The 26,319-nt window shown below is 33.8% G+C and overlaps 3 protein-coding genes across 3 annotated transcripts in view; 2 read left to right on the top strand and 1 right to left on the bottom strand.

Annotated features, from left to right (window-relative positions):
- The first annotated feature begins 45 nt into the window (after positions 1-45).
- On the top strand, positions 46-4,218 carry LOC106101402. Its single transcript, XM_013280632.1, has 10 exons — positions 46-203; positions 392-518; positions 635-757; positions 959-1,028; positions 1,508-1,628; positions 1,701-1,911; positions 2,083-3,486; positions 3,613-3,673; positions 3,854-3,894; positions 3,984-4,218. The coding sequence occupies exons 1-10, from the start codon at positions 75-77 to the stop codon at positions 4,127-4,129; spliced, it is 2,433 nt and encodes an 810-aa protein (XP_013136086.1). The 5' UTR covers positions 46-74; the 3' UTR covers positions 4,130-4,218.
- Positions 4,217-22,537, bottom strand: LOC106101403 (transcription factor SPT20 homolog). The gene is made up of 6 exons (XM_013280634.1): positions 22,408-22,537; positions 10,222-10,339; positions 6,779-6,976; positions 5,697-5,942; positions 5,086-5,292; positions 4,217-4,702 (listed from the first exon to the last, which is right to left on the bottom strand). Exons 1-6 carry the CDS (start codon positions 22,416-22,418, stop codon positions 4,562-4,564), a joined length of 921 nt encoding a protein of 306 aa, XP_013136088.1. The 5' UTR covers positions 22,419-22,537; the 3' UTR covers positions 4,217-4,561.
- A 2,149-nt stretch (positions 22,538-24,686) lies between these two features.
- LOC106101271 (TBC1 domain family member 20-like) overlaps positions 24,687-26,319 on the top strand; it is an 8,526-nt gene continuing 6,893 nt past the window's right edge. The window contains exons 1-5 of the mRNA XM_013280436.1: positions 24,687-25,005; positions 25,164-25,292; positions 25,463-25,569; positions 25,831-25,968; positions 26,070-26,074. Coding sequence (XP_013135890.1) covers positions 24,855-25,005; positions 25,164-25,292; positions 25,463-25,569; positions 25,831-25,968; positions 26,070-26,074 — 530 coding nt within the window. The 5' untranslated portion in view covers positions 24,687-24,854. The remainder of the gene's footprint in view (positions 25,006-25,163; positions 25,293-25,462; positions 25,570-25,830; positions 25,969-26,069; positions 26,075-26,319) is intronic.

Genomic DNA, 26,319 nt, shown 5'->3' with positions numbered 1-26,319 from the left:
TATCTGTGTTTATTAACACTTTTTACTTATTATTTGTAATAACAATGTTTTTAGGACCTCGTTTATGCATTAAAATGTCGGACGACTGCGAAGATAGAAAGTATGAGAGGCATTTCATTGACAATTCTGACCGAGTTATTGAAAAACTAAAGAAACAGGCGAGGCGTTACAGAGTCGTTGAAAGTCGATATAATCCAAGAGAGGTAAGAACACAATAAATAAAGAAACACAAGAAAAACTTAGCATAAATGCACATCAGCCAAGAATGTTAGTCGTCGCCACCAACGTTCTAACCTGTAAATTCATTCGATTTTCAATTTGCCGAGTCTACGATCCTAGGCAAATTATAAACCGAAAGTACAAACTACAGACAGTTTTCTAATCGTTCTAGAGCGTTCTGGGCAACCCGTGCTTGGATATCGAGTGGCACACGGCGCCGCTACCCAAGCAGTGCTACTGCCCCGTCGAACCTTGCATTTGCACTTCGCATCTGCTCAAACAAGGAAATTTACCAGAGTGTAATACATTTTCTTATTGAATGTCTATTTATTATATAACATTGTAATTTTAATAATTCCATTTATACCATTCTGGATAACGAATTTGATCTCTAAAATATTGTTCGTGTTTTCAGCCATACCTGTGGATACGTATAGAAAAGCGACCAAAAACCCAGATGGTACGCTGATCCCGCGGCTGGCGGCGGCCGTCGAGGCGGAGGTTGAGATCTCCAAACAGCTGGCGGAATGCGGACAGCGTGAGTATACACTCATAAACTATTGTGTCAATCTGGGAATCGAGAAAAGTAGAGGCAAATGATAGCCAAATTCGGCCCAACACCTAAGGATTGGCCATCAGGTAGAGCTGTGGGTGTGTGGTGACACTATGTAACTTTTTTCTTTTGCCTTTATTTTATGTGTTCAAATAAAAAACATTTAACAGTTTATCGATTTAACAGTGAAGGGCAGAGGGCCGGAATTCTGCACGTCTCACTGCCCGGCCTTCCTAACCCCGGTCAAAGAGAGCGGGTACGTATGAAGTTTTTAATATTTAATTTTTCAATTGACAGTTTAATAACAGCGAATTGAGGTATTCTGACATGTACTTTTGAGCATAACCTAATTTATCTGACATTTAAACTTATAATGAGGTAATAACACAAATGAACTATCTTTTCACCATAAGGTCTTCACAGAACCATCATAAAAATATCATGACCAACTATCCTGTATCTATGCCAAATTTCATCGAGATCAGTTCAGAAGTTTAGGCTACAAATTCTAACAAACATCCATACATCTGAACTTGCGCATTTATAATATTAGTATGAGTATGTTTCAAGTAAACAACTAAGAAGAGTGGTTTATATGTATTTAGTTTTGTAAATTAATTGTAATGCAAATAACAATACTGGAATTTATCACAAAACCACGTCCCGAGGTCTTCTAACACATCTAGAGACTCTAATATGTGTATTAAAATCTGAACTATTTTTTCATCTATCCAGTTTCTATGCACAGAAGAGAAAACTGATTGAAAAATATATAAAGGATAACAAATTAGAGAAGAAAATGCAGCGTTTGCTTAATTTAAAAACAAATGATATATCGATACCGAAATCCGCGTCTGTAAGTAAATAATTTAAATGACTAACACGATTTTGAATTTATTTCGTAATATAGTCAACTTTTTACTTTTAGAAAAAGAGTTTGAAGTTTGGAATGGGAATGGGAATGAAAACGAAAATGCAAAAGGACAATCTTCCTGAATTTGATATACCAAAAACTATAGTACTCGATCGGCCCGTTGTACGAAGAAAGAAGTTGACAGAAAAAGAGGAAATCGAAGAACTTGAAGAAATTCTTGGAATAGAAACTCATAAAGAGGGGCCAGAAACGTTGCTACGATCAGGTAAAATTCTACTTAATCGAACGCAAATCGTTTAGTTAAGTTAAAATCGTAAGTTAGATTCCGTTTTATTAAGGTGTTTTTTTCTTTGTTTTGCTGCAGATTCTACCGTAATATAAGACAGAGAGATAAATGTTATTTTTAATTAGTCTTAACCTTTTCATTTAACTCCAGATTCACTAACTTCCACAAAGGGACAGCCAGGCAGCAGCTGGATATCTTCAATATTACCCGGTAAACGGGAACCCGGTCGCAGACCATCTTGTGATTCTGAAGCCATACAGCCTACAGAATCAGAACTCAATCGGGCATACAATAAAATACGGTCATTTAAACTCAAACATTTATGCGAAGAAGATCCAATGCCGTCGTATTCACCAACGAAACGAATGGTTGAACTCAAACCGAGACCTAAATCGAAACGAATACAAGAATGTGAATCGACGCCTTCAGAGATTGCTTTAAGACACAAAGAATGCGACGACGACCCGAAACGGCCTTTTAAACCAGAAGCGAAACAAGTAACATCTCTATACGAATGTAAACCTGCAAGAACATCCGAACCAGAACTACTATCCGAACCTAAGAAAATATTGCAAGATGAACCCAAACGGATATCTGAACCTGAGCTACGACGGATTTTCGAACCCAGACGAATGTCTTTGGATGATCCTAGATTGGCAACTGGATCTCAATCCAAACGGATGCCCGAATCCAAGCGAAAGCCCGAAAATGAATCCGGTAAATCTGATGATGCGCCAACTTCATCTGACATCGAAAGTAGTCGGTTGATTGAACTTAAATCTGAAGATGATCCTAAACCCTGCAAAATCACACCAACATCTGAACATGCGCCTGGGCAGACAACTGAACCCACAAAAATGGCAGATGTTGAACCCAGATCAGTCAGTCAAACACATGATCTCGTGTCCAAACAGCTTAACGGAGCTGAAAATGAGCCAAAACTTGGAGATGTAAACAAAGGCGAATCCAAACCAACAGTTGAACGAAAACCGGTACCTAAAAATGAATCTAAACGAACATTTGGATACAGAAGAACAGCTAAGAAGGAAACTAAACCAATCTGTGAACCCAAACTATCACTGGAGCTCAAGACTGGGGGTGTTTCTGAACCTCAACCTCGCAGCTCTGAGTTCAAAAAATTGTTTGAAAGTAAACGACATAAATCGAAAACTAAACAAATATCTGAGGACGAACGTAAACGTGAAGTCAAAAAAGTACCTGGAGATGAATCCAAATGGGAGCCCGAATCCAAGAAAAAACCTGTCGAGGAACCGAGACGTATGAAAGAACAACGACGGACTACTAAGGACGCTTCCAAATACACATCTAGAGGTGAACCGAAACTAACCTCCGAAGTTCGACGGACGCCAGAACTCGGCTCCAGACAGACATCGGAACTCAGACAACCGTGTGGAGGTGGAGCTGTCGCGGTCGCCAACGCTTCAGCGCATCCGTCTCGAACGACTATGCCGAGCCGGACGTCTGCCGGATCCGATCACTCGAAACGTAGTGTAAAGAGTGATAAACATTCACGAGATGAGAGTGAAGATAAAGGTAAGATTTACTTTTTCCTGAATATTATAATATACTGACGATAACATGATAGGCGATTTTTCGTTTGGCGAAAGATCTTATGTAAGAGTGAGTCCCTGTTGTGTTTGATGTTTGAATTTAATTTAGGTCTGGACAAGCGATCAGACAGCGCTCGGACGGCCTCGGCAGCATCATCTAGAGTCGCATCGTAAGTATTTACCATACAAAATCTTTGTACCATTTGAGTTTAAATTGCAACTAGAGACGGTTAGATAATCCTCGATGCAGCCTTTACTATTGTTGTCTCTTTCCACGGGTTTATGACATATTTAATCTCACGTGCTATAAGAATTTCAAGTTTACAAAATCAACATTTTTTTGTTTCCAGCGCCAAGCAGACGAATAGAGCTTGTGCATGTTTTGATAATGGTAAGTGTATTATTACAAAAAATGAGTAAATCTATATTATTATTATTAAGCGTTGCGTAGCTACATATTATGTGTATTTTTGTTCCCAGAAACAGATAGTTCCAAGTACCGAGGGAGACGTCCCGGTCCAGAAGAGACCTGTGAGTGCACCGAAAAGGAGTGTATTGCGAAATTCGGAGCAAACACCACCGACGGCAAAGGCCCCATCGGTCGCACATGTCACTCTGTTATATAGTCTGTAACCGTTATTGACCACAAAATTAATGCATTGTTTACGATATTTCTGATTCAAATGACAGCAACAATAAATAAAACAAAATCGTACTAGAATTGTCTTTTATTTATCCTAACATTACATCGAAGACTAGCTTACAACTAATTTGTAACTTAAAACGAATGATTATTTTATTGTACAGATAAATAACGTTTAATCTTAATTATCAAGTAATCAACTCTGTGTTAAAATTAAATTTTTATAAATAGCACCGGTAACGTTGAAAGGTCGCCGCCATATTTAAATCAAGTGACAGATTATAAAGAACATGAAATGCGTTTTAAACTGCAGCTAAAATATTCAAGGTTATGTCTTTTTGATATTGCTGTTTTATTTAATCAGGCGCTAATATTTCTGGTTAAAATCCAGTTTCACTTAACATTTGTTAGAAGTTTAGAAGTCAAATTCATAAGGGCGCTGCGGGCGGCGCTGTACCAGCGGGATGTTCACCTCCTCGGGGGCACGGAACACCTGGGGCTGCTGCGGGCGAGGTACCGCACGCTGAGGCTGAGGCGCGGCTGTGCGACGATCATCCTATAACAAGCAAGCAGTTATCATCAATACGCACTGAAGGAGCCTAACCTAAGATAGACTAGATAGATAGATAGATGGATTACCATAGACTACACTGACCTTTACTTGAATGGATACTGATCTTTGAATTTAGATGCAAAAGAGACTATCACAGCAAATGACTTGTCCATTAATAGTACCAAATTCTACCTATTATTACACAGTTCACTGACAATCACTTGCATTGTATAAGCCCATTTTTTTGTTTGTATATTTGGTCAGTTGTCGATACTTCAAACGAAATAAAACCTGATTAGATAAATTAAGTTTTTAGTATTTAGGCATGTATTGACCGTAAATTGATTGAAAAGCAATAATAGATGTTTTCTTTTATATAAACAAACCTCTTCCTCTTCTTCTTCCTGTTCATATCTGTCGTCCCTGTAGACCTCCGCGGGGTAAAACCTGTCGGAGTACTTGAGGGAGACGTTGGGTTTGCGCTGCACCTCCTCCTGGTTGATGGGCCGGTACAGGTAGTCGTTCACGAAGTGGTACTTCGATGACCTCTGGCAGATGTTCTCCTGCGTCGCCGGCATGCAGATCAGGTGCACCTGCATAGTAACACATCGATGAAAATTTAAAATTTACCTTATCAGTTTGTTTTCTGGAGATGTATGTGTGTAAACCTTGTTCTCATTCTTTTCGTGTTAACTCCAGCGTGTCATGAAGTCGGAGTTATTGATTTTGAATTATGAATATTGGTTTTTTGTCTGTTTATTTGTTTACCAGATGCTTTATCTATCGTATAGAGTGCTATAATAAAATTTAAATAATTATAATTTATAACTAGCTTTCAACCGCGACTCAGTGTGCGTGGAATTAAAAAAATTAGTCAGGTACCTATGTATTCTTGACTGTCCTACAAATGTATCCCTTACATCGAGATCCGTTTAGCAGTTTAGGTTACAAACTAACATCCATCCATCCATCTAAGCTTTCGAGCAAGTTAACTAACCTGGTGGAAGCTGAATCCTTCAGGACAGATCCAAGAGTGCTTGACATTATCCTGGCAGTAGTGGAAGACCTCGCAGTTGAGCTCCTCATCCGCGTAGTAGCCGGTCTGTTTGCTGACGCAGTTGAACTTGGACTGCTGCAGCAGCTGCGACAGACGGTCTGGTTCCTCTTTCTCTTCTTCTTCTTCCTCTTCTATTGTTTCCTGGATCTGTTGCTGCTGCAGTTTAACTGGACGTTGGTCTTGTGGCTGTAACATGTTAAGATTGATTCTGTTATTTCTCTTGCTTTATTTTTATTTTTGACCGACTTCCCAAAAGAAGGAGATACTCAATTCGTCTGTATTGAACAAACTACAAAATAACCAAAACAGTTAACTACGAAGCTTTTTTTTGTTCCCAAAAACTGTACATTTCACTGTCATTCAATTTTATTTGGTTTTTATTCTTTTTGTTGATGTTAGATTTCACTTGAATTAATTCCGTTCAATGAATTTAAATTTCTTTTCCAACATTTGAACAATAGAAACAGAACGTTTTATTTGTAACAGCCAGTTATATTTGTAAACAGAAACCGACAAGAAAAGTATCAAAGTCGCGTGTTAATGCGAGTTCATGTGAACGGATCGTGCCGCTATTGTTTACCACTCTTAATTAAATGCGAGCATAAAAACATCTATTAAAAATTACCACGGCTATTCACAATTTCTTCCGACTACCGCTAATTCAATTTCAGTGAAAGTTTATCGATTATTTGTCAATCTGTTATTGTAAACGAAATTGACTTTATTTATTCAACAACTTTTATATGATTTGAAAATAATTTGAGTTGAAATTCTTCAAACTATTGCGTGACAATAATTGAAGCAAGTGAAGATATCGAACGTTGAAATTCAAAATTATGATTGTTGCACTTTACTATTCAATTATAACAAATGAAATAATTAATTCATCATCATCATCATCACCAGCTCACTATATGTCCCCACCGAGGGGCTCGGAGCCTACCCTAATACGGGGTGACTAGGCCATATATATTTAAGCCAATAATTAATTAATCAAAGTAATCGATTAATTGTTCACTTACTTTTCTATGCGGCGCTCTTTGCTGTGGTCGTTGATCCTCGTATTGCCTGGTGGGTACCACGACGTACTCCTGCTGCTCTTGCGGCCGCTGTTGGTAGCCAGCCAGCTCAGCCAGCGACGGCGTCGGCCGGAACCCGCTCGGTAACGCATTGGAGAAAGCTGCCGGAGTATACGCTCGCGGACGGAGATTTCTTGTTTCCTAACAATTACCATAAATTATATTAATATGAATTCTGCCGAGATTGTACCTATTTATTTTTACGATAATAACAATTATGTTTTTGTAATATTATTAGCTAAAATAAAAAGGATTAAGGATATCTTAGCTGGTAATTGTTTTGAATTGAAATAATGTCCAAGTTGATATTGTTGAACTCTTTTAAACCACATTTAGATTATGTTTTCGCAATACTTTAAGCCGTAGCCTTGTATTACAATAAGGACCTTTAAATAATGCTTTCGATTATATATAAAATTGCAGCAATGATATAGCCTAGGCATCGTATTAAGAGTCACGATAGTGTTCAATCTTATTGCCTAATTACATTTCACCTTGAGAATGACAGACGCTAGTGGGTGTCAGTGTTAGCCCACGTGCTGTCGCTCAAGTTTATTATTGAATGCATGCATATGACACAAGACTAAGGGCCTGTCCCACCAAATTGTAAATTGTCTGATAACAATCCAACGTGTAAAATTGTGATGGAAATATCGGATGTTGTTGCCTTATCTGACAGTGACGTCATTTTTTAATCTTAGCTTCTATCAGACAGTGGTGGGAAATGCCCTAATTGTTTTTTATAACTAATTTTAATAGCCAAAGTTAAGCCCTTAAGTTTGACATCCGAGCTATAAGAAAGATAAAGAGTAATTTTCCTTCGATCGTGTTACGAAATAAAAAAATCTACGATTTGAAAAACTACCGTTTTTTTGGCATTGCAAAATATATGGAGTACATGTAACGACTATCTCTTTATATTCGAAGATTACTTAGTCCTGTTTAATCTTGAATTGTAATTTATTAGCATTCTTTAATATCTAAAAAACTAATTTCCGATGTCCGTAACCGCTTTCGCATTACGAATGCGTTTAACAAGTTTAAAAAAAAACTCAAAGTGCGTTCGTGCGTTACAATGTTATTCAACCTTTTTGTTAGAATCTCATTCCATTGTAATGTAAGACGACATAATATTACCTCATTTATATTGGCAACTGTTAAAAAATGCAGGCCTGTTACACTTGCTGCGTTTAATTTTTGCAAATTAAAAAAATAAATCACAATTACTTTTATTAATTAGATTTATCAGTTACTAGTGTTAACTACTGGTTAAATTACTGCTTACTAATATTATAAATGTGAAAGTTTAGATGGATGGATGTTTGTTGTAGTTTGTAGCCTAAACCGCTGAACGGATTGCGATGATATTTGGCATAGATGTAGTGGATGGTCTGGAAGAACATACCACATAGGCTATTCACTTTGGTTTCTTTCAATTCCACGCGGACGGAGTCGCGGGCGAAAACTAGTTTTAAATAAGTGATCGACTATTAAAAGAACAGTTAGATTTAGAAATTGCGTGATAATACTATAAGGGTTTTCTCAGTCATACTTACATATCGAAGGTTAGATACCATCAAATTGACATACTTTATAACAGCGTAACCTTGTAAATAAAGATCTAATCTAAATTGGAATGTATATAAGTGATTTTAGTTAGTAATTAAAATATCGAGCTAGTTTTGATGTCTGTGGCGCCCACTAGCGGTCGTCGGCCGAGCTGGCGTCAGTGAAAGTCGAAAGTGCATTTCTTTTGTTGCACTTGTTTTTGCGATAATTTGACGCTCCGCGGAACTTCAATATGTTTACTATAGATTCAGTTTAGAAAGTGACATGATTGTAATTACTTTCGGTTTTATTTTGATACGGCTATTAAATTACTTTTCGTCCGCGAGCACGGTTCAATGAAGACGATTTAATTTCAGTTTTTGATGTCAAAAATATGTAACATATTCGCTAGTATCAAATGAACATTGCAATATTGAAACGCCAATAGACTAATGGTTAGTCGTATTATATTTCAAATCACGTGATCGAGGGTTTGTATTCCGCTATTGGACTACTGTCGTAAACGATATCCTAGCACAAGCTTAGAATGTCGGAAATGTACAAGAAATATTAGTAAAAATTCCCTAGATACAATTTGAAATAGACATAGAGCATTGTCTGGAATAGGCTATACTTTTGTTTTTTTTTTTTAATTTTACGCTTCAAGATAAACTTTTCCTTAGACAATATTGACATAGGCGGTTTGCACAATACTAATGGACAACTCTGTGTACATGTTAACTTACAAATGTATTTACTTTAACACTTAACTCTATTGAAGTTATTATGCAATACTCTTTATATTAACAAAGAGAATTTATAATCGAATCGGTTAATTTCTGCGTAAAGGATTGTTAATCAAATTGTTATTTAAGCCTTTGGACAAATTCGTTGTCTATTCAATACATTGTCAATTTCCCAGTAGTAAATATAATTTAAAAACCGTCGGATCATTGTTGAATTTTTTATAAGTCGTATAAGCTGGAAGTAGATTCTTATGAGACACAAAATCAATCTAATTACGATTAGTATCAGTAAATATGTGTACTGCTTATTAACTAAATTACTAACAGAGATATCCACGCTAAGCTATAACGCCTGTCTATGCGCTTAATCACTAGTAACGAAACATGTCATAACTTATTTAGTTATTTTATAGTGCATTTGTATGTTATAAAATTTTAATCCTAAAATGAGATACGAACAAGAAAACAGAGTATTTATTTTGACAATTCTATTATGGGTATAATAACAACATTGGTTTACGTACTTAAAGCTTTAGTTTTAAATTCATAATTCATATATCTTCGAGATAAAAAACTGAAAGAAAAATTTACAAAACGCGTCGATGTCTTTTACAAAGACATACGAGTATGATCAACTCACGTAGCACTGTAATATAATTCTTTCTTGATTTAGAAAATTGTTTAAATTGATTACAGTAAGATGTAATATAGATAAGAATACAAAGCATTCAAAAGAGATTGTAAAGAGATAAATTAGTATTCGATGTTAGCGTTAGACGGACGTGCGTTCAGTCACTTTCGATTGGTTTAATCTTATGCGTATCGTTTAACAGATTTTAGATTAACTAAAAGGAGAAAGTCAATGGATATTTCAAATACATCTTTAATATTAATATTTCTGTCCTGGCTGTTGTGACAAGGCAATTGTTTGCATGAGAATCTTTTTGCTGTAAATCTTTCTAACATTATATGCGTCGCAATATAACACTAAAAACACATTAAAAGCAACAACAGATGTCTTACACCAATTAGGTTTAATAGACACATGGTTGTTTTCTCTATAAATGACTTAAAGTTTAAAAAAATGTGAACCTCTTCATTTAAAGCCAGTTCCTCGTCACCGTCGACTCCTGCGTCAGGCACACCATCCTCGCTTTCCTCGGAGGCAGCCGCGGCGAGTACCAGCACCGCGCCCAACAATACACACCATCTGGAATATAATAGAATATATTACACCAATCCTTACATAAAGCTGCAAGCTAAAAACAGTTGAGATAAACCGTAACTAGGCTAATAAAATTGAAACTTTTAAGTCATAGCTGTTGCTCGCGATATCGCGTGAAATTAAAAAATATAGCCAGTCTTACTCACTGATAACGTAGCTTTTTAATGGTGAAAGAATTTTTGAAATCGGCCTACTGTTTTTTTGAGTTTTTTTAATACATACAGAAATACAAATCTTTTCTCTTTATAACATTATCATAGATTTTAGTAACGTTGAGAACAGAACATATTACCTACATACGTCGGTAATGAAGACGGTCTCACTGAATGCACATAATCAATCTGTCAGAATACCTTCGTAAAATTACGTCTAACCACCTCTAAATTATGACATGTTATTTAGACCTCTGGAATGTTCGCAATTACTCGCAAATCCCACACAGAAGTACGTGTTGTGCGAGTGTTCTAGAAACAATAATTCCACACATACTACTCGCTATTTTTATTTATTAACTTTAAAAACACATAACATTAAAAGCGATTGTTAAAAAAAAATTAATTGATCGTAGTTGACATTTTCTTACTTTTTCGCTCAATTACAACTGCAGTAAAACATATATTGTTTATACCATCTTATATTATAAAGAGAAATCTTTGTTTGATTGTAATGAATAGGCTCAAAAACTACTGGGTCGATTTTAAAAATTCTTCCACCGTTAGAAAGGTAACTTATCTGTGAGTAACATAGGCTATATGTTTTTATTACTTTTAAATTTCACGTGGACAGAGTCGCGGGTTAAAGCTAGTAAATAATAAAACAGAAAATTAAACGGAACAAAAGATATTAACTAGTCATTTCAATAGATATTTTAAAGTAATTATGAGACCATCATGATTGGACTTTTACCAGAATATGCACTTATGTTGAATGCAATTACAGTAGCCATCAATACACTACGTTACATAATGTTGGCAATTTCTCAAAAATAAACGTTGTCTTGCACCTCACGTGTAGGGCTGTTACGTAACGAATGCGGTTGCAACCGATTTAATTTGACGATTGAAGAACTTGCTCCACGCTGTATGCACTTATCCGTGCAGGGAGTGAACGGTTTGGACTGCCTTTTCACGTGTCACAGCAAAAAGTTGACTGGAGACAACAATGTAGACTGGTTTTGGTTTTGTTTTTAAAGTAAACCGTTTCCTCAATATTGAGCATGACATCTCCCTAAATTAGTGGCTGAATCGACTTTGGTTCTTTTAAGACTCTTGGTGGGATCTAGAAATTGATTTGCAACATTTTATATTGAAACTAGTTTTTGCCTGCGACTACGGAATCATTTTTAAATGTCACGCGGCCGTCCGCGTGTAATTTAAAAATATGAAAAGAAATGAAAAAAATATGACCTATGTTACATTTTTTCATTTTTTTATTATTCTTTTTTTAGTCACAGATAAATTACCTTTCTAACGGTGAAAGAATTTTTGATATCGTCCCAGTAGTTTTTGAGTTATTTCAATACGTACAAAAATACAAATCTTTCCTCTTTATAAAATTGGTATATACCCGTAAGAAAACCTGTGGAAGATTTTTTTTGTGTAATCGAAGATAGAAATGTTATCGCGTAAGGAAGCCGATATTGGGTGTGTCAAGTCAGGTGTGCTGGGATGTGGGTCGCAAGACAGGTTACTATATCATGAGTAAGGCGACGTCAACTTGCGGCCGGCAAGACTTAATTAAGTGAACAGTTACATCACGTATATGTAACATGTTGAACAAATGTGTTTTGAACAATGTGACGGGATGTTACGTGTTACATTTTTGGGAATGTTAATGATGTCTAATTAATGTTTCCTTCTCTACTATTCTAATTCAAAATTAAAGAGTGAAAAGTAGTGACTATTTTTAACATGAAAATAAGTACAAAGGCATCAGAAAGATAACCGTATGGTGTCGTATTTTGGTATTTCTACGCTAAAACATGTTAGTTTTATGTTAGCTATTTCATCATACCGTTCACTGTCCTTAACTCAAGCCTCACCCAAAATGAATGATTCAGCATCTAGCAGACTTTAACCTTTTGCTAATTCATACAATTTATTAAAAGATCTTTTTGTAGAGTTTAAAACGATGTAATAAACATTTAAAAAATGAGTTACAAAGTCTATTTTCGGGCTTGAGTAGGATACAGTTTTTTTAGGCGGAAACTAGCAGCGGATCTCGTAAATCATACGTATTTTAAATTCCTCGATAGCTTTTAAGTTTGAGATCGTGGTTACAAATCCCTAACTGATATGTTAAATATTATCTTGTTTCAAATTATTTCTTAAACCACATTTCGCCCGCGACTCCGTCCGCGTGCAATTAAAAAAATAAAAGTGTGTAGCCTATGTGTTCTTCCAAACTATCCTCTACATTTATATTCAATACCAAATTTTATACAAATCCGTTCAGCCGTTTAGGCTACAAACTGTATCCATCCATCTAAACTGTTGCATTTATAATATTAGTATAGAAGTATAGATAGCATAAACTTTAAGGTTATGATTAAAAATAAAAGTGATTGCTATGTCCATGCTTGTTTTACGAGCTTTTAATTATTATGCAAGTAGCTGCGGGACATTTAATATTTTTCGCGTTGCGTATGTGGACGTGAAGAGAAAATATCGTTGCATAATGTCGGTGCCATAAATAATGATGTAGCCATTTTTTTTATATCTCCCAGAAAAAGTTTTACGTTTCGAATCCGGTTTTTAAATGTGACTTTATTACGTTGCAAGTTGATGAATGATGTCGAGAAATAAACATCGCGGAATATTTGGGACAAGTAAATAATTGTTGAGTAAAAAAACATTTAATTTGGTTACTTACTACTACAAAATTTTATTATATAAACGGTCAAAAAAAACTCTCACTTGTGAGTACTTGTTTCACCAATTTAATTTTTTTTTGAAGAATCTATGGCCAGCACTGAGCCATTCAGATAATTTTAAATTAATTAAGTTCTTATTGTTAGTTTAAAATTTTATAGTACATGTTGTCTCCATCAGAACCATCGAAACGTGAATGGTTATCTTGCGTGTCTATTACGCTTGTGCACTAAAATGCACAGATAAAAAAAAAACAACGGCATATCTGGGCCGTGACAGCTACCGGTTAATGTTGGGCTAATATCAATTCGTGTTAAATACAATATTTTGTAACATTTCTGTAATTTGTACAATAATTTTACCGGTTTTCTGCGTCTGTGGAAACAACATAAATAATCTCCAGTCAGCTGTGAAAGTAATTCTCACCGTTTCTAATCGATGTTTTGCCGATCAAAATTAGTTACAAAATATAGCTGATTAATCACTTTATCAAATTAGTTGTCAACCTAATTAATGTTTAGAGCGACGAATCTTATGTCAACTATATCCGTTATAAAATCAATTTCTTAAAATCCTACATCATTTTGTCTCAAATTACAAACAATTCTGTCATAAATCGTTTAACACAGAATAATTATTTAAAATACTTTCGTATAATAACGTTTTAAAACAGTTTATACATGTGTTGTACAATCGTGACCGTTAACCGTAATTCGTATCACGAACGTTATTGTTTTGTTTCGGATTTGGCGCCAAGCGGGTTGCGTTCCGTTCCACGCGTTACGTTGTCACGCGATACTTCGGGGTCAAGTTCTTTCTGATTAATTGATTGTTGAAACGTCACGCCTTTTAAATCTAATTGCTTTCTTTACAAATATAGTAAGAAAGACTCGTATCATGACTAAATAAGTATTGTAGAACTTTAGACAGGTGGATTGGTTCTTGTTTTATACCTTATTTTGTTTTTTAAACATAATCTCAGTATCTTTACAATCATTTGTATCAGAAAAAATAATCAATCTTGCTAACAATTCATCAGAAAAACAAATATTGTTATTGCAATTTGGTAAAAAGTTTTCTACGAGCCTTGCAAATACGAGTATCAGGTCAGCTTAAGCAATACCTGGTCTATTAACACCTTTTGACGGTCAAAGTGTATTGTTTTGTTACTTTTAGGTCTCTGTATTATTCAATATTGAATCATTATAAATGTTAGATTTTTTAAGCTATTGCCAATCGTTAACCTCTAAAATTTTATTTTCTGAGAGTTTGATTTTAAATAATAAGATTTAGTCCGAATATTGTGTATTTTTATTGCGTTTATATTGTTTTTACAAAAGGGAATAAAGCAAAAAATTAGGCTCGTTCACTGCAGGTCTTGTTTTATACATTTAGAAAGTTTTTTTTGTTGTGATTTAATCTCCGATATTGCAAGAGTAACTTAAAATCGTTTTTTTAGTTATTCAGCATATATTAGAAACTATCTGTTACATAGTATTTATCAGTTAATTGTTCCGAATCGATTATGATTGATTATAAACAATGAGGTTTAATTTTTTCCAATACTAGCCTAGTCATCCGGTGTTACGTTCATCACAAATACAAATTATCGCGTGCTGATGTGAATTATCTATAGAGATTTCACTTTAGGATGTTGTGTAACGTCTCCGGTGAGAATCTGCATAGATTAGGAGTCGTTGTGATTGTTGGCTTGTATCTATTTCTGTCGGTCATTATTCATTATTGATACGATTTCTTTATTGAAGGTTATACATCATTCTAGTAGTTTCTGCTACTAATTTTTCACTGCGTAAACCTGAGAAAACAGACTTTTTGTTTTATCTGGTTTGTTTTAAATTATTATCTGCAAAATATTTACAAAAATGTTTCGTTCAGATCATAACGTAATTTATAAATTAAGCCATTTTTTAATCTTTTTTTTTTGTAATTGTGACAGGTTTTTCTTGTAATTTATTTGATACCTATACGGTTGTTATTTTTTACTTGTAGTGTTAGATCACAATGCTGTCGTATTGAGTACGCATTGTTTGTATTGTGTATTTGTGTTATGCGTAAGGTATCGTATTTGCCTGTATTTTCCCATCCCATTGCAACAGTCGGCAGCGATTATGATTTGCATCTACTTCTGCACGATGCGATGCTTACGTTCCATTACAATACTACTATTAATCTTGTAATGTCATTGTTTATGGTTCGAACACTCGTAAAGTATCAAAATTGGCGGTTCCTTGTACGCATAACAACGTACTATTTTGCATCTAAATGAAATTTAATTATCTGTTTCAATTTTTTATACCGATAAAGTATTGTAACATGCTTATATCTTAATTAATAAGCAATTTTAGCTTTTTTTTGCGTTGTGTAAAGACATAGAAAAACCATAATAAACCGTTTAAAGTTTTTTAATCTGTATTACATACATAATTTTGTTTCACTCAATACACCATTTGCCATGTTTTTTATAATCCAGCTTGTTCAAACAATCGAAAGTCCGTGACTAAAGATCTTTAGAACCGAGCTTGGTAACAAAAAGTGTTCAATGTAGCTTGGCCGTATATTTTAATTTTAATTAAATGGTTCATTCACGAAGCAAGGTCAGGTTTTATCAAATAGTAACAAGTTGACTAATGCTTTGTTACTTAACTTACTCTATTTCGACTATTGTTCGCACTTCGTCACTGCCCTTATTTGTAAAGATGGCCGCCTTGACAGCTGTCAAGATGCGCGCGAACGCATTGGGCAATGATCCCTGTGAATTGATCACATTATTGTGAATTTGATTCACACGCGCACACAAATTGTACTGTCATTGAATCTATTGTGGAGATCACATTGCGTAATTGTCGCACAAGATTGGTTGCACCGTGTTTAAGATAGATAAGACAGATAAATTGATAACCTCCTTTTGGGTAGTTGGTTGCCTGACTTAGGGCCAGTTTAAGTATCCATTTTAATTTTACTAAGTTTATGTCTGCAATATAAACTACCAATAAAATTTGACGCGATTTCCTGGCATTAGTGTGTCATCCAACATTTAAAAATGGATTTTATTACATCAAATTTCCATAATTATTCGATGCAGTAATTGTCTTCTAATTTGTTAATAATTGCAACAATACGCGCATAATACTATGTAAATGTTTATATGAGCATGCAATCCGCGATTGTTAATTAGCGTTACACTTTCTTTTGACGGGAAGTGAATCATCATTTATGTTATTAGTAAAACAAGTTTTATAAAATACTTTTCGAATTACTTATTTGAAAAAAAATGTTAAGTAAAACCCTAAACTGATCAGTTCAATGGACACTTAAAATTATGTCTACACACGCACTTTTAAACTAAGCGTCTGTAGCTTTACTATAAACTATGAAGCTATCTAGCGTCAACAATAAAACATTTAGGACCTGTCCCACAATTCTTTTAAATTGTCAGTAAACAATACAACGTAAAAAATATAACGGAAATATCGGATTTGGTGACGGCAATTTTGCTATCTGAACCTCTATCAGCCAGTGGTGGGACTGCCTTAGAGGTAATTTAGTTTAAATCTATACATTTTAAGCAAAGAGTGTTCCAATTTGCATGTTTTTTGGGACATCCTGTATATTGTATAAGGAAGATATAATGAACAACAAGGTATGGTTTTCCATACGTTCAGTTGCAAATACGTAAAACGGGTTCTACCTCGTACAAATTACGCAAGATAACCTCACTATGAGAAAACACTAACACTAGTGGAGACACTCGCGTAGAGATACCTAGACGACTACTGTTTGAATTGATATTGACAGAAAATAACCTCAAACATAGTAACGATAATCACCAGATTTCTAATAGATTATCATAAATACTATGGTTACATTTATTTTCTAATTTGACTGATGCTAATGATATCTATACTAATATTATAAAGAGGAAAGATTTGTATTTTTGTATGTATTGAAATAATTCAAAAGGCTTACAGGGACAGGCTGAAAATCAGCTCCTCGTGGCATTGCCCATGTGGTACACGCTGAGCCTGCAGCCCTTTGTTATCATTTTTTTTTGTGTTAAATATTTTCACTGTATGTAAATGTTTCTATATGATGACAATAAAGAGGTTTTATTATTTATTTATTTAAAAACTACTGGACCGATTTCAAATTTTAAATTCGTACACCATTGAAAAGCTACGCTATCAGTGAGTAACATAGGCTACAATTTATTTTAACGCGGACGAAGACGCGAGCTGTAGTCAGTTTTATATAAAGTTATTATCAATGTGAGACGGCACTTAATAATATAAAAAATGTCTATTGCGTATATACATACTTGCCATGTTATATGAAACAATAAAATTCAAGTTATCTATCAAATGTATAAAAATAAAGAATTTAATGGGTTGTTATCTAAAATTCTCAAAGCTAGGGCACTTATTTGTTATTGGCACTATTAAATCAAATTTCAAAGATATGTTACTGTCCGAAAATAATAAAACGATAAAATGCATTTTTTTCAACCAAATTATAAAAGCTCTACATTTTTCTGTGTAATAGAATAATAATAAAAATAATCAGGCTTTAATAATGTCAAATGTCTTACAATACCAACGCAGGTGTGTTGAGATTACGGCTGTTACTTTCTATATAACTAGTTAATTATTGCTAGAAAAAAATGTATAACGATTTTCTTGTATAAATGCTTCAACTCCAAGTAAATCATTGACCCAAGTCAGATACGAAGTCGCGACCTTCCTATACGGTCGTCGCTCCGACGCTAGAAAGTTTTGCCTCTGAGAGACAAGAAGGATTTATAAGCAATAATATTTGTGTCCTTGCTCAAACTGCAAAACTAAGTATCCTTAAGTAAACTTTGTAGGTTAAAAAACTACATCTATACTCTATACTTATCTATTTCTATCTATACTATTATAATAAAGCGTAAACACACACTTCTTTGTTGCCTAAGATGTCAGTAATTACAACATATTTTTGTATAATCCTTTTTTTAATAAAAAGCCCTACACTTACACCACGCTTCAGGCTATATATTTTCATGCAATTGAACTTAGGGGGTAAATATTTTGGATAAAAACCCTTATGTGGGAATGAGACCATAAGTTGCTGCCAACATTAAGAAAGCAAGATTGCCATGATTTGTCACCATGTCATGTAATTTTGACATTTGCAATTGATAATTTGACAATTGTAAACAATAGAATACAATTTTCATAATTTCATGCGGGTGAAGCCGCACGGGAACAGCTAGTTATAAGCGAGACAAAGGTGAAATCTATAACAAAATTGCATGGCATCTCCGTACTCTTTGGTTTGTACGATCGTGAACATGTTACCAAATTTATTCTCATTACGAATGTTAAACACGTGTTCTCATTGCGTAACATTGGAAAGGTATCAAATAACACAACTATAAGGAAATTGTACTCGTAATGTATTACGTTTAAATATTTTTGTGAATATAGATCCGCCTTTCATAGTAACATTTATCATTGGATTTTAAGAACAAACACAATTTTATAAAAAAAAATATAAACAACGTAATTTCTTTAAAATTATTTGCATTTTACATTGAAAGACAGGAAAGAATCCTAACACAAACATAAAATGTGCATTTTTACATTTCAATTACCCAAATGTAGACCAGAAAAGTAAAATGTATGTATAACAAATCCAAACCAAGATTGTATCACAAATGCTAATCTAATGAGATTTACAACGATATTTTATAATTATCCCAACACGCTCACCTCTCACTGTGTTACAAAACAGATAATAAACATTGTTTTAAATTCAAAACGTCATTAAAAAAAGATAATCACGCGCTACAAAACTGTAGACAGACAATAGACGAACTCGGCTAAACATGGCCTACCATAACGAGACTTGATCTATGTAACACGTGAATTCATTAAGTTTTACGCAATACATTACTAAGCTTTGGTTATCGGCGATGATACGAAGCTGGGGCAGTTTACTATTGCCCGCCACATCAACCGCGCTTTATTTAAAACTAGATTAGCCAGCGACTCCGTCCGCGGATGGAATTTAAAAAAATAAAAGTGGCAGCGTATCTAAAGTAGAAAGTGAGTGTTCTTCCAGACTAACCTCTACGTCTATTCCATTTCATGGAGATCCATTTAGCCGTTTAGGCTACAAACTTACAAACATCCATGCATCCCTCTAAATTTAGCATTTCTAGTGAGAAGTAAGAATATCTATTTAGTAACTTATCCCATAAATTAGGGATAGATTACAACCTGAAATAGCAAAGACTAAAATCCATCCCTATTTATTTTCTTCTTAATTGTCGCCTTTATGAAATACCAAGTCAAGTTCAAATTTTTTTTTAGATGTAAGAACACTTAAAATCAATGAATTCTATTCTATTTCTTGTTTATGGCTCTCCCACAGCGGATTGGGCCAGTGTCAAGTGAAATCAAAGAAAGTTATTTCCTAAAAATGAATTATTCATTGTCTATATATGTTAAGTTACTAATTTCTATTTGGTTTTGGATACCTAATTGCAAAATCTTCAAGCTTTAGCAATAAAATGTTTTAAATCGTGTTTGGATATTTTCTCTGAAATGGAATACCTAACTTTTAAGTGTTATTAATCTATAAGTTTTTGTATCTGGCCAGTTGCAAAATACCATAAATAATTCAAAACACGAAAACTTTAGGTCTCAGGTAACCACAAAAACATAACTAACTGCTCTAAATGTCAACTTTTATCTGATCGAAGTTTTTTTAATCCTTTGTTCAGCCAATATTCATGTACCTGAATCTTATTCTTTGGTCAATGGTTACTTTTTTATCCTTTATCTGTCAAAGCATGTAATTTATTTAGGTTATTTTTAATTTATGGGTATTGGGTCTAAACAAGACATTATATATATCATTTGGGATACAACCCAAACCGTAACATGATCCATTCCTTTGAATTCTATTACGAATACGTAATGATTTGTCAAAGATTAAGATAAAATAAAAAAAAAAACCTTCGATAAGGACATGTGACTTTGACTTTTTTAGAATTATTGTAAGACATTTATTTAACGCCCTTCTTTTCTTGCCCTTTTACTTATAAGCTAAGTAATTATAATAAAAATGAATTGTTAAGGAAGAAATTAAAAAACTGACTCACGCCCTTATTTTAATCCGGAATAAAAATATCCTTGTATAAAACAACGCACTTATTTTTATGTCGCAATATTTTATGCTAAAAATAAACACAAAAAATCGCCTTCTTATTTTGTTTAGCTGATATAAAGCTATCTATAATATTATAATAAAGCGTAAGCACACACTTTGTTGCCTAAGATGTCAGCAAGTACAGCGTATTTTTGAATAATTATTTTTTTATTAAAGAGCCCTACACTTACGTAAACAACAAAATAAAATTTTCATAATTTAGTGCGGATGAAGCCGCACGGGAACAGCTAGTTATAATTAATGTCATGACTATAATAATTCAACTTTGTTGTAGATCCTCACTAAAGATAAGTTTAGTTTTTAAATTACGACAAAATAAACATCAATTGTCTTCAAATTGATTTTTTGTTAACGCAGGATGCTAAAGCAATGAATATGCTCGATTAAAATGGAATTTTTTAGACAATTGACATCAATTTCTCTTAGGGTAGGTTCCGAACCCATCAGTGGGAACGGTATAGTTAACTGGTGATGATAACATCAATGTAAATAAGACCTAAGTTAGAATTACTATTCCTTAATTAGCGCTAAGTTTAAATAAAGAGTAATTTATAAATCGAAACGACAAAGATTAGAAAAGTAACCATTCAAATTGCATTTGCTTAGAATAAACTTAAAACCGAGTCAATTATACTATACTAGCTTTCCCTTGCAACTCCGTCCGCTTGGGATTACAAAAGCAAAAATGAGTAGCCTATGTGTTCTTCGACACGATCCTCTACATCTATACCAAATTTTATCGAAATCGGTTCAGCCGTTTAGGCTACAAACTCTAACAAATATCCATCCATCCATCTAAAATTTCGCATTTATAATCTTACTAATATTATAAATGCGAAAGTTTAGATGGATGGATGTTTGTTAGAGTTTGTAGCCTAAACGGCTGAACGGATTTCTATGAAATTTGGTGTAGATGTAGAGGATATTCTGGAAGAACACATAGGTTACTCATTTTAGTTTTTTGTTTTTTAATTTCACGCGGACGGAGTCGGGTGCTAAAGCTAGTATTTAAATAATTCACTTTTAGAGCTCATTACTACAATATCCGTAACACACAGTACGTTTCCGTTTTCGGATGATTTGTTATTGAATACATTGCTGCATTATTGAATAATTCTGATACTTTTTGTTGCTCGCAATTATGAACTTACGTTAGACATAATTCGCTTGCATATCTGATCATAATCAACGATTACATCGTAATCAATCCGCGTATTAAACAACACTTAGAAGTTGCTCCGTTTTATAAATACTCTTTAGATATTGATTAATAGATACTTCGATATTAAAACCTAAATAGTACTAAATTACGCTTAATTATACTGGCACACTATAATAAAAATACAAATGCATTGATGGATCTGTATTACTTTGTATCTCCTAATCGGTTTAATAAATCTCGAGTACATTTAGCACAGATGTAGAACATAGTTATACGCAGAGGCTACTGGCAAATATGTATTAATTCCGCGCGGTCGACGTCGCGGTCAAAATATAGTCTATATGATATGTTTATTTCTAAAAGGATCTTCATTACTATAGAGCAATGTAACAAGTCATAGTGAAAGTCAAAATTGTAGCGAAAGTGTTTTTAATATTATAAAGAATACGTTTGCATACTTTACGTATCCATTTCATGTTTATTATAGCGTAATTAAGAAGATAACCGTATTTAATTCATTTAAGTATGCACATATGTATATCGTTTGTAGAAAGAGAAAGTACCAATTAAAAGCATTTGTTATTATTTTAGACAACGCTCAATTAATAAAATAGATAACTGTTTAAATTTAAAAGAAAGTTTTTTTACATAATTTCATGAATTTTTACTATTTATTTTATACCCAAGAAAGAAATATATTAATTATCGTATTAACAGAATTAACTAGAACAAAACGTAAAAATACTATTAAAAATCATAGACCGTAAAGACATAATTATATTTACCTTATTTTCATTTTTGATTAATTCACTAATTTCGTCGTGTAGCAACACAGGAACTGTCAGAAAAGCGCGCGAAACGGCCGGAGCGAGGCGGCCGAGCGGGAAGAGACTGCGCGGACGGCGCGCTTTCTCTGCGCTTTATAACTTGCCGAGGCGCTGGCTACGCGACGCCAAGCCAATGTGGGGCTAAAGAAATGCAACTGTTTGCCAATAATACAACGAATCGGATGAATTCAATAAAAATCGCACAAATATTTGAGAAACACCAACTTTGTTTTTTTTTGATAGTTTGGGATTAACGAAGTTGTGGACAACTACTATTGTCTATTATTAAAAATGTATTTGGTTTAGAGAATTTAGAAGACAAAAAAATGTTAACTACAGAAACGAAGATATTTTCAAATTAATATAGGTATAAAGGAAGTGTTCAAACGGTTGGCAGTTTAAAATTAATTTCGTCTGCCACTGAAGTGTGAAGTGACCGATCGATTCGCGGATGTCGGAAAAGTCGAAAGTGATCATAAAGCAATTTAATCGACGACAATGCGGTGGCCAAAGTGCTCGCTGACGCAATTATCATGTTTTAAGAACTTATTCGAGATCAGTAGCAAATAAAGAAAATATTAACTGGTTTATTGGGACGGTTTAATACAGTGATGTAATGTTGCACTTAAAAAATCTATCTAGGTTATAATGAACCGATAAATTTATTGCGAGGGCTCACTTTACTTTTTTGACCGACTTCCCAAAAGAAGGAGGTATTCAATTCGTCGATATGTTTTTTTTTAAATTAGCACGAACTATCTTAAACAGGTTAACTGAATAAAAACCTTTATGCCAAGATGACCGAAATTTTCCGTTTTAGTTTCGCGCCTAGATCTTTGCCTATATTACGAAGTAACGACAGTGGGTCTAGTTGTTAAATTACCACAATATTTTTTGCCGCCCTTGACAAGTATTGTTTAAAATCATGAAGGTAATGTAAGCTATTATATCATAAATATTTAAATCGCATGTAAACTCAATTATAGTTGACATTCAATCGTTGACTAATTTCCTCTATTATTAAATGTCGCATGTCTATTAAGGACGTTTCAGTTTTTCAATAAAACAGGTTTAAACTATTTTTTTATTTTAATTAAAGACATTAACCTTTTGTTGGTTTGAAATTATTAGAAAAAAAAGACACTCAAGAACTTTTGCCATCCATGAACGTTACTTTTTTTGTGAAATACGATGATGGTTCGTTTTGCATATTTTCCAAATTGTATAAACATGTACAACAAGGACAAAAGTATAAACGCAAAAATCTTGCCAATTTAGCCTTAATATTATTACCAAACATTAGATTATTGTCACTTAAACATAATTCATTTTGTGTATAGCGAAAATTATCAGGTATATTCAAAACATGTGGTAACTGGAAATTATCTCGGGGGAAATGTGTGTTCCTTTTCTTCTTTACACACTCATTTGATTCTGGTTTCATATTTTGTTCCCATGAATTAATAGGTAATAGATACTCTTCGATATTTAAATTCTGTTTCGACGGAGACTGAGAATTCATCATAAGTGTTGCTAAATTAATCATAGACGAGCTGTCCTGCTGATGGAGTCCGTCTCCTGGGATCACATTACCCACATCTTTCTTTACCGCGCGGGTTAAATACAGTTTCATTCTCAGTACTGTGACGTCTGAATCACTAGGCCAAGATGCTCCATCTAGTGAAGGACTTAGATTCCTCTTGTGGCTTACCTTTTTGTTATTCTTAAGTATGTTAGCTTTCAGTTTTGATAATCCAGAATCTAAGCTCTTTGCCAAATTCGCCGAAATATTACTATCTGTTTTAGGAATCAAATTAAAAGCCACTTGCCGAACATTAATATTTCCGTTAGCCTTTTGAATATCTATAATATCCTCAATTTGTCTGATTTTGGAGTTATCCGGAATAGTTTTTAATTCCATTTGAATAAAGGTGAGATACTCATAAGAAATTTATCCTTTTTTTAATCACTTTTGTATGATTTTAATTAATCCAGATGGTTATCAATGACATTGTCAATTTTTTTTCCAAATATTTGTGACAAAAAATTAAAACAAAATCGTTTAGTTTTTAGATTTCTCATGTTGAGTTGTTGCGTAGAAAGGAACTTTTCTGTCATTTCAGGAAACAGGCTCGTTCAAAAATCGGGATTTTAACTCTTTTCAACTTTTTTAAGTTCAGTTTTTTGTACTTTTAAAATAGTATAAAGGACAATTACTGCTGTAGGAGTATTTAAGTTCAACTATACTATATTTCACAAACCAATAATGTGAATTTTAAAAGTTTTTAAATGATGTATTTAGTCGTGACATTTGGTATGTTAACAAACGTAAAACGAAGTGTCATCACGTTCTAAGGAAGAGGATGGTGTAATGTTTTTTCTCGAATAAATCTCAATTTTCTACAATGGAAGATAAAAATCAAGAATCAAACATAGGCGACACATGTAATTTAAATGGGAACTGTTCACCGCCGACGAAGAATAACTCTATCGACTTGAATCATGCGAAAAATATTGATGACATATCTACGCCTTCCGAGCTTAAATTCGACGAAGGTATTGTAAACAATCAGTATTTCTTAGGATTCAATGACCTATAACAATATTATCCTACCACTTCAGTTACCTGATTAGTGTCTTTTTCACCTGTGTCTTTTCTTGAAAGTAATAAGTTGAGTGTAGTTATTATATCACTTGTTATGTTTCTTCTAAAGATTTTGAATTCGAGGATCCTGACGTGACTGCAAAACGGAAAGAAATGGAGAGATGTTTGGAAAACCCTGATATCGTGAACATAGAAGAGTGGCAACATTTTGCTAAAAGCAAAGGAGGTTTAATAGCAGGTATTTATGTCTTAATTTTTAATTAATGGTGTTATGGTTCACTCACCACAATGTCATAGCTTATTTACGATATGTTTGAAAAATAATACAACATTTTTTATATATTCAATATAAATTTGTTGCTTTGGTGTCTGTTTAGGTGTTATATGAATTAATTTCCTGTGTGACAGATGAATACAGGAGAAGAATTTGGCCGCTGCTTGTTGGTGTAACTCGAGAGGAGATGACGGAACCTCCTTCACTTGATGAATTGTCCACACATGTTGAATATAACCAAGTTTGTATTTATTATATCTTAATGACTTCTAATTTAAAATCAGCTCACATTCCTTGGTGGGAACCGGTATGAGATGATGATATTTATATGCTAAATAGACTTAACTTAAACCAACTAATATCTCATAAGAAATGTAACATTGTCAACTTGAGGTAGATTCAAGAAAAACTTTTTTTCCTATGGAAAGTTTTTATCAAACAATGAATCTTAGAATCTCCGCATTTAATTAGCTATGATAAATTTGAAACTAAATATCTGCAGGTGGTATTAGATGTGAATCGTTCACTGAAGCGGTTTCCTCCGGGCATTCCGTATGAGCAGAGAGTGGCGCTGCAGGACCAGCTCACTGTGCTCATACTGAGAGTCATCATCGAATACCCACATTTGAAATATTATCAGGTAACTGTGATATTTTATTAATGAAGCAAATGCCTAGCATACAGATATTTAAGAATGTATAGTGATTTTGTTTCTAGGATTCTTTATGATCAAAATTGAAGTTTTGGTAGAGACTTCAACTCTTTTTGCATGAATTTAAATTGTCTTAGAACTGAAAAACAAGAGTGATTAGCAGAGGATGGACCCAAAAGAAGGTGAAATATCTTCTTAGTGCGTATCCCTCTTTTGCTAGCATTAGTCAATGAATCTGAAAATGCAGACATCTATGGCAAACTTTACTTTCGTATTTTGACGAAGTCAAGATTTTTTTTCAAGCCAATTATTTGTTTCTTAGTTTTTTTTTTTTTTTTT

Source organism: Papilio polytes, unplaced genomic scaffold (assembly GCF_000836215.1).
Source record: "Papilio polytes unplaced genomic scaffold, Ppol_1.0 DF823991.1, whole genome shotgun sequence".
Taxonomy (NCBI): domain Eukaryota; kingdom Metazoa; phylum Arthropoda; class Insecta; order Lepidoptera; family Papilionidae; genus Papilio; species Papilio polytes.
Note: the sequence above shows the minus strand (reverse complement) of the source record. Positions and strands in the feature narration are given on the sequence as shown.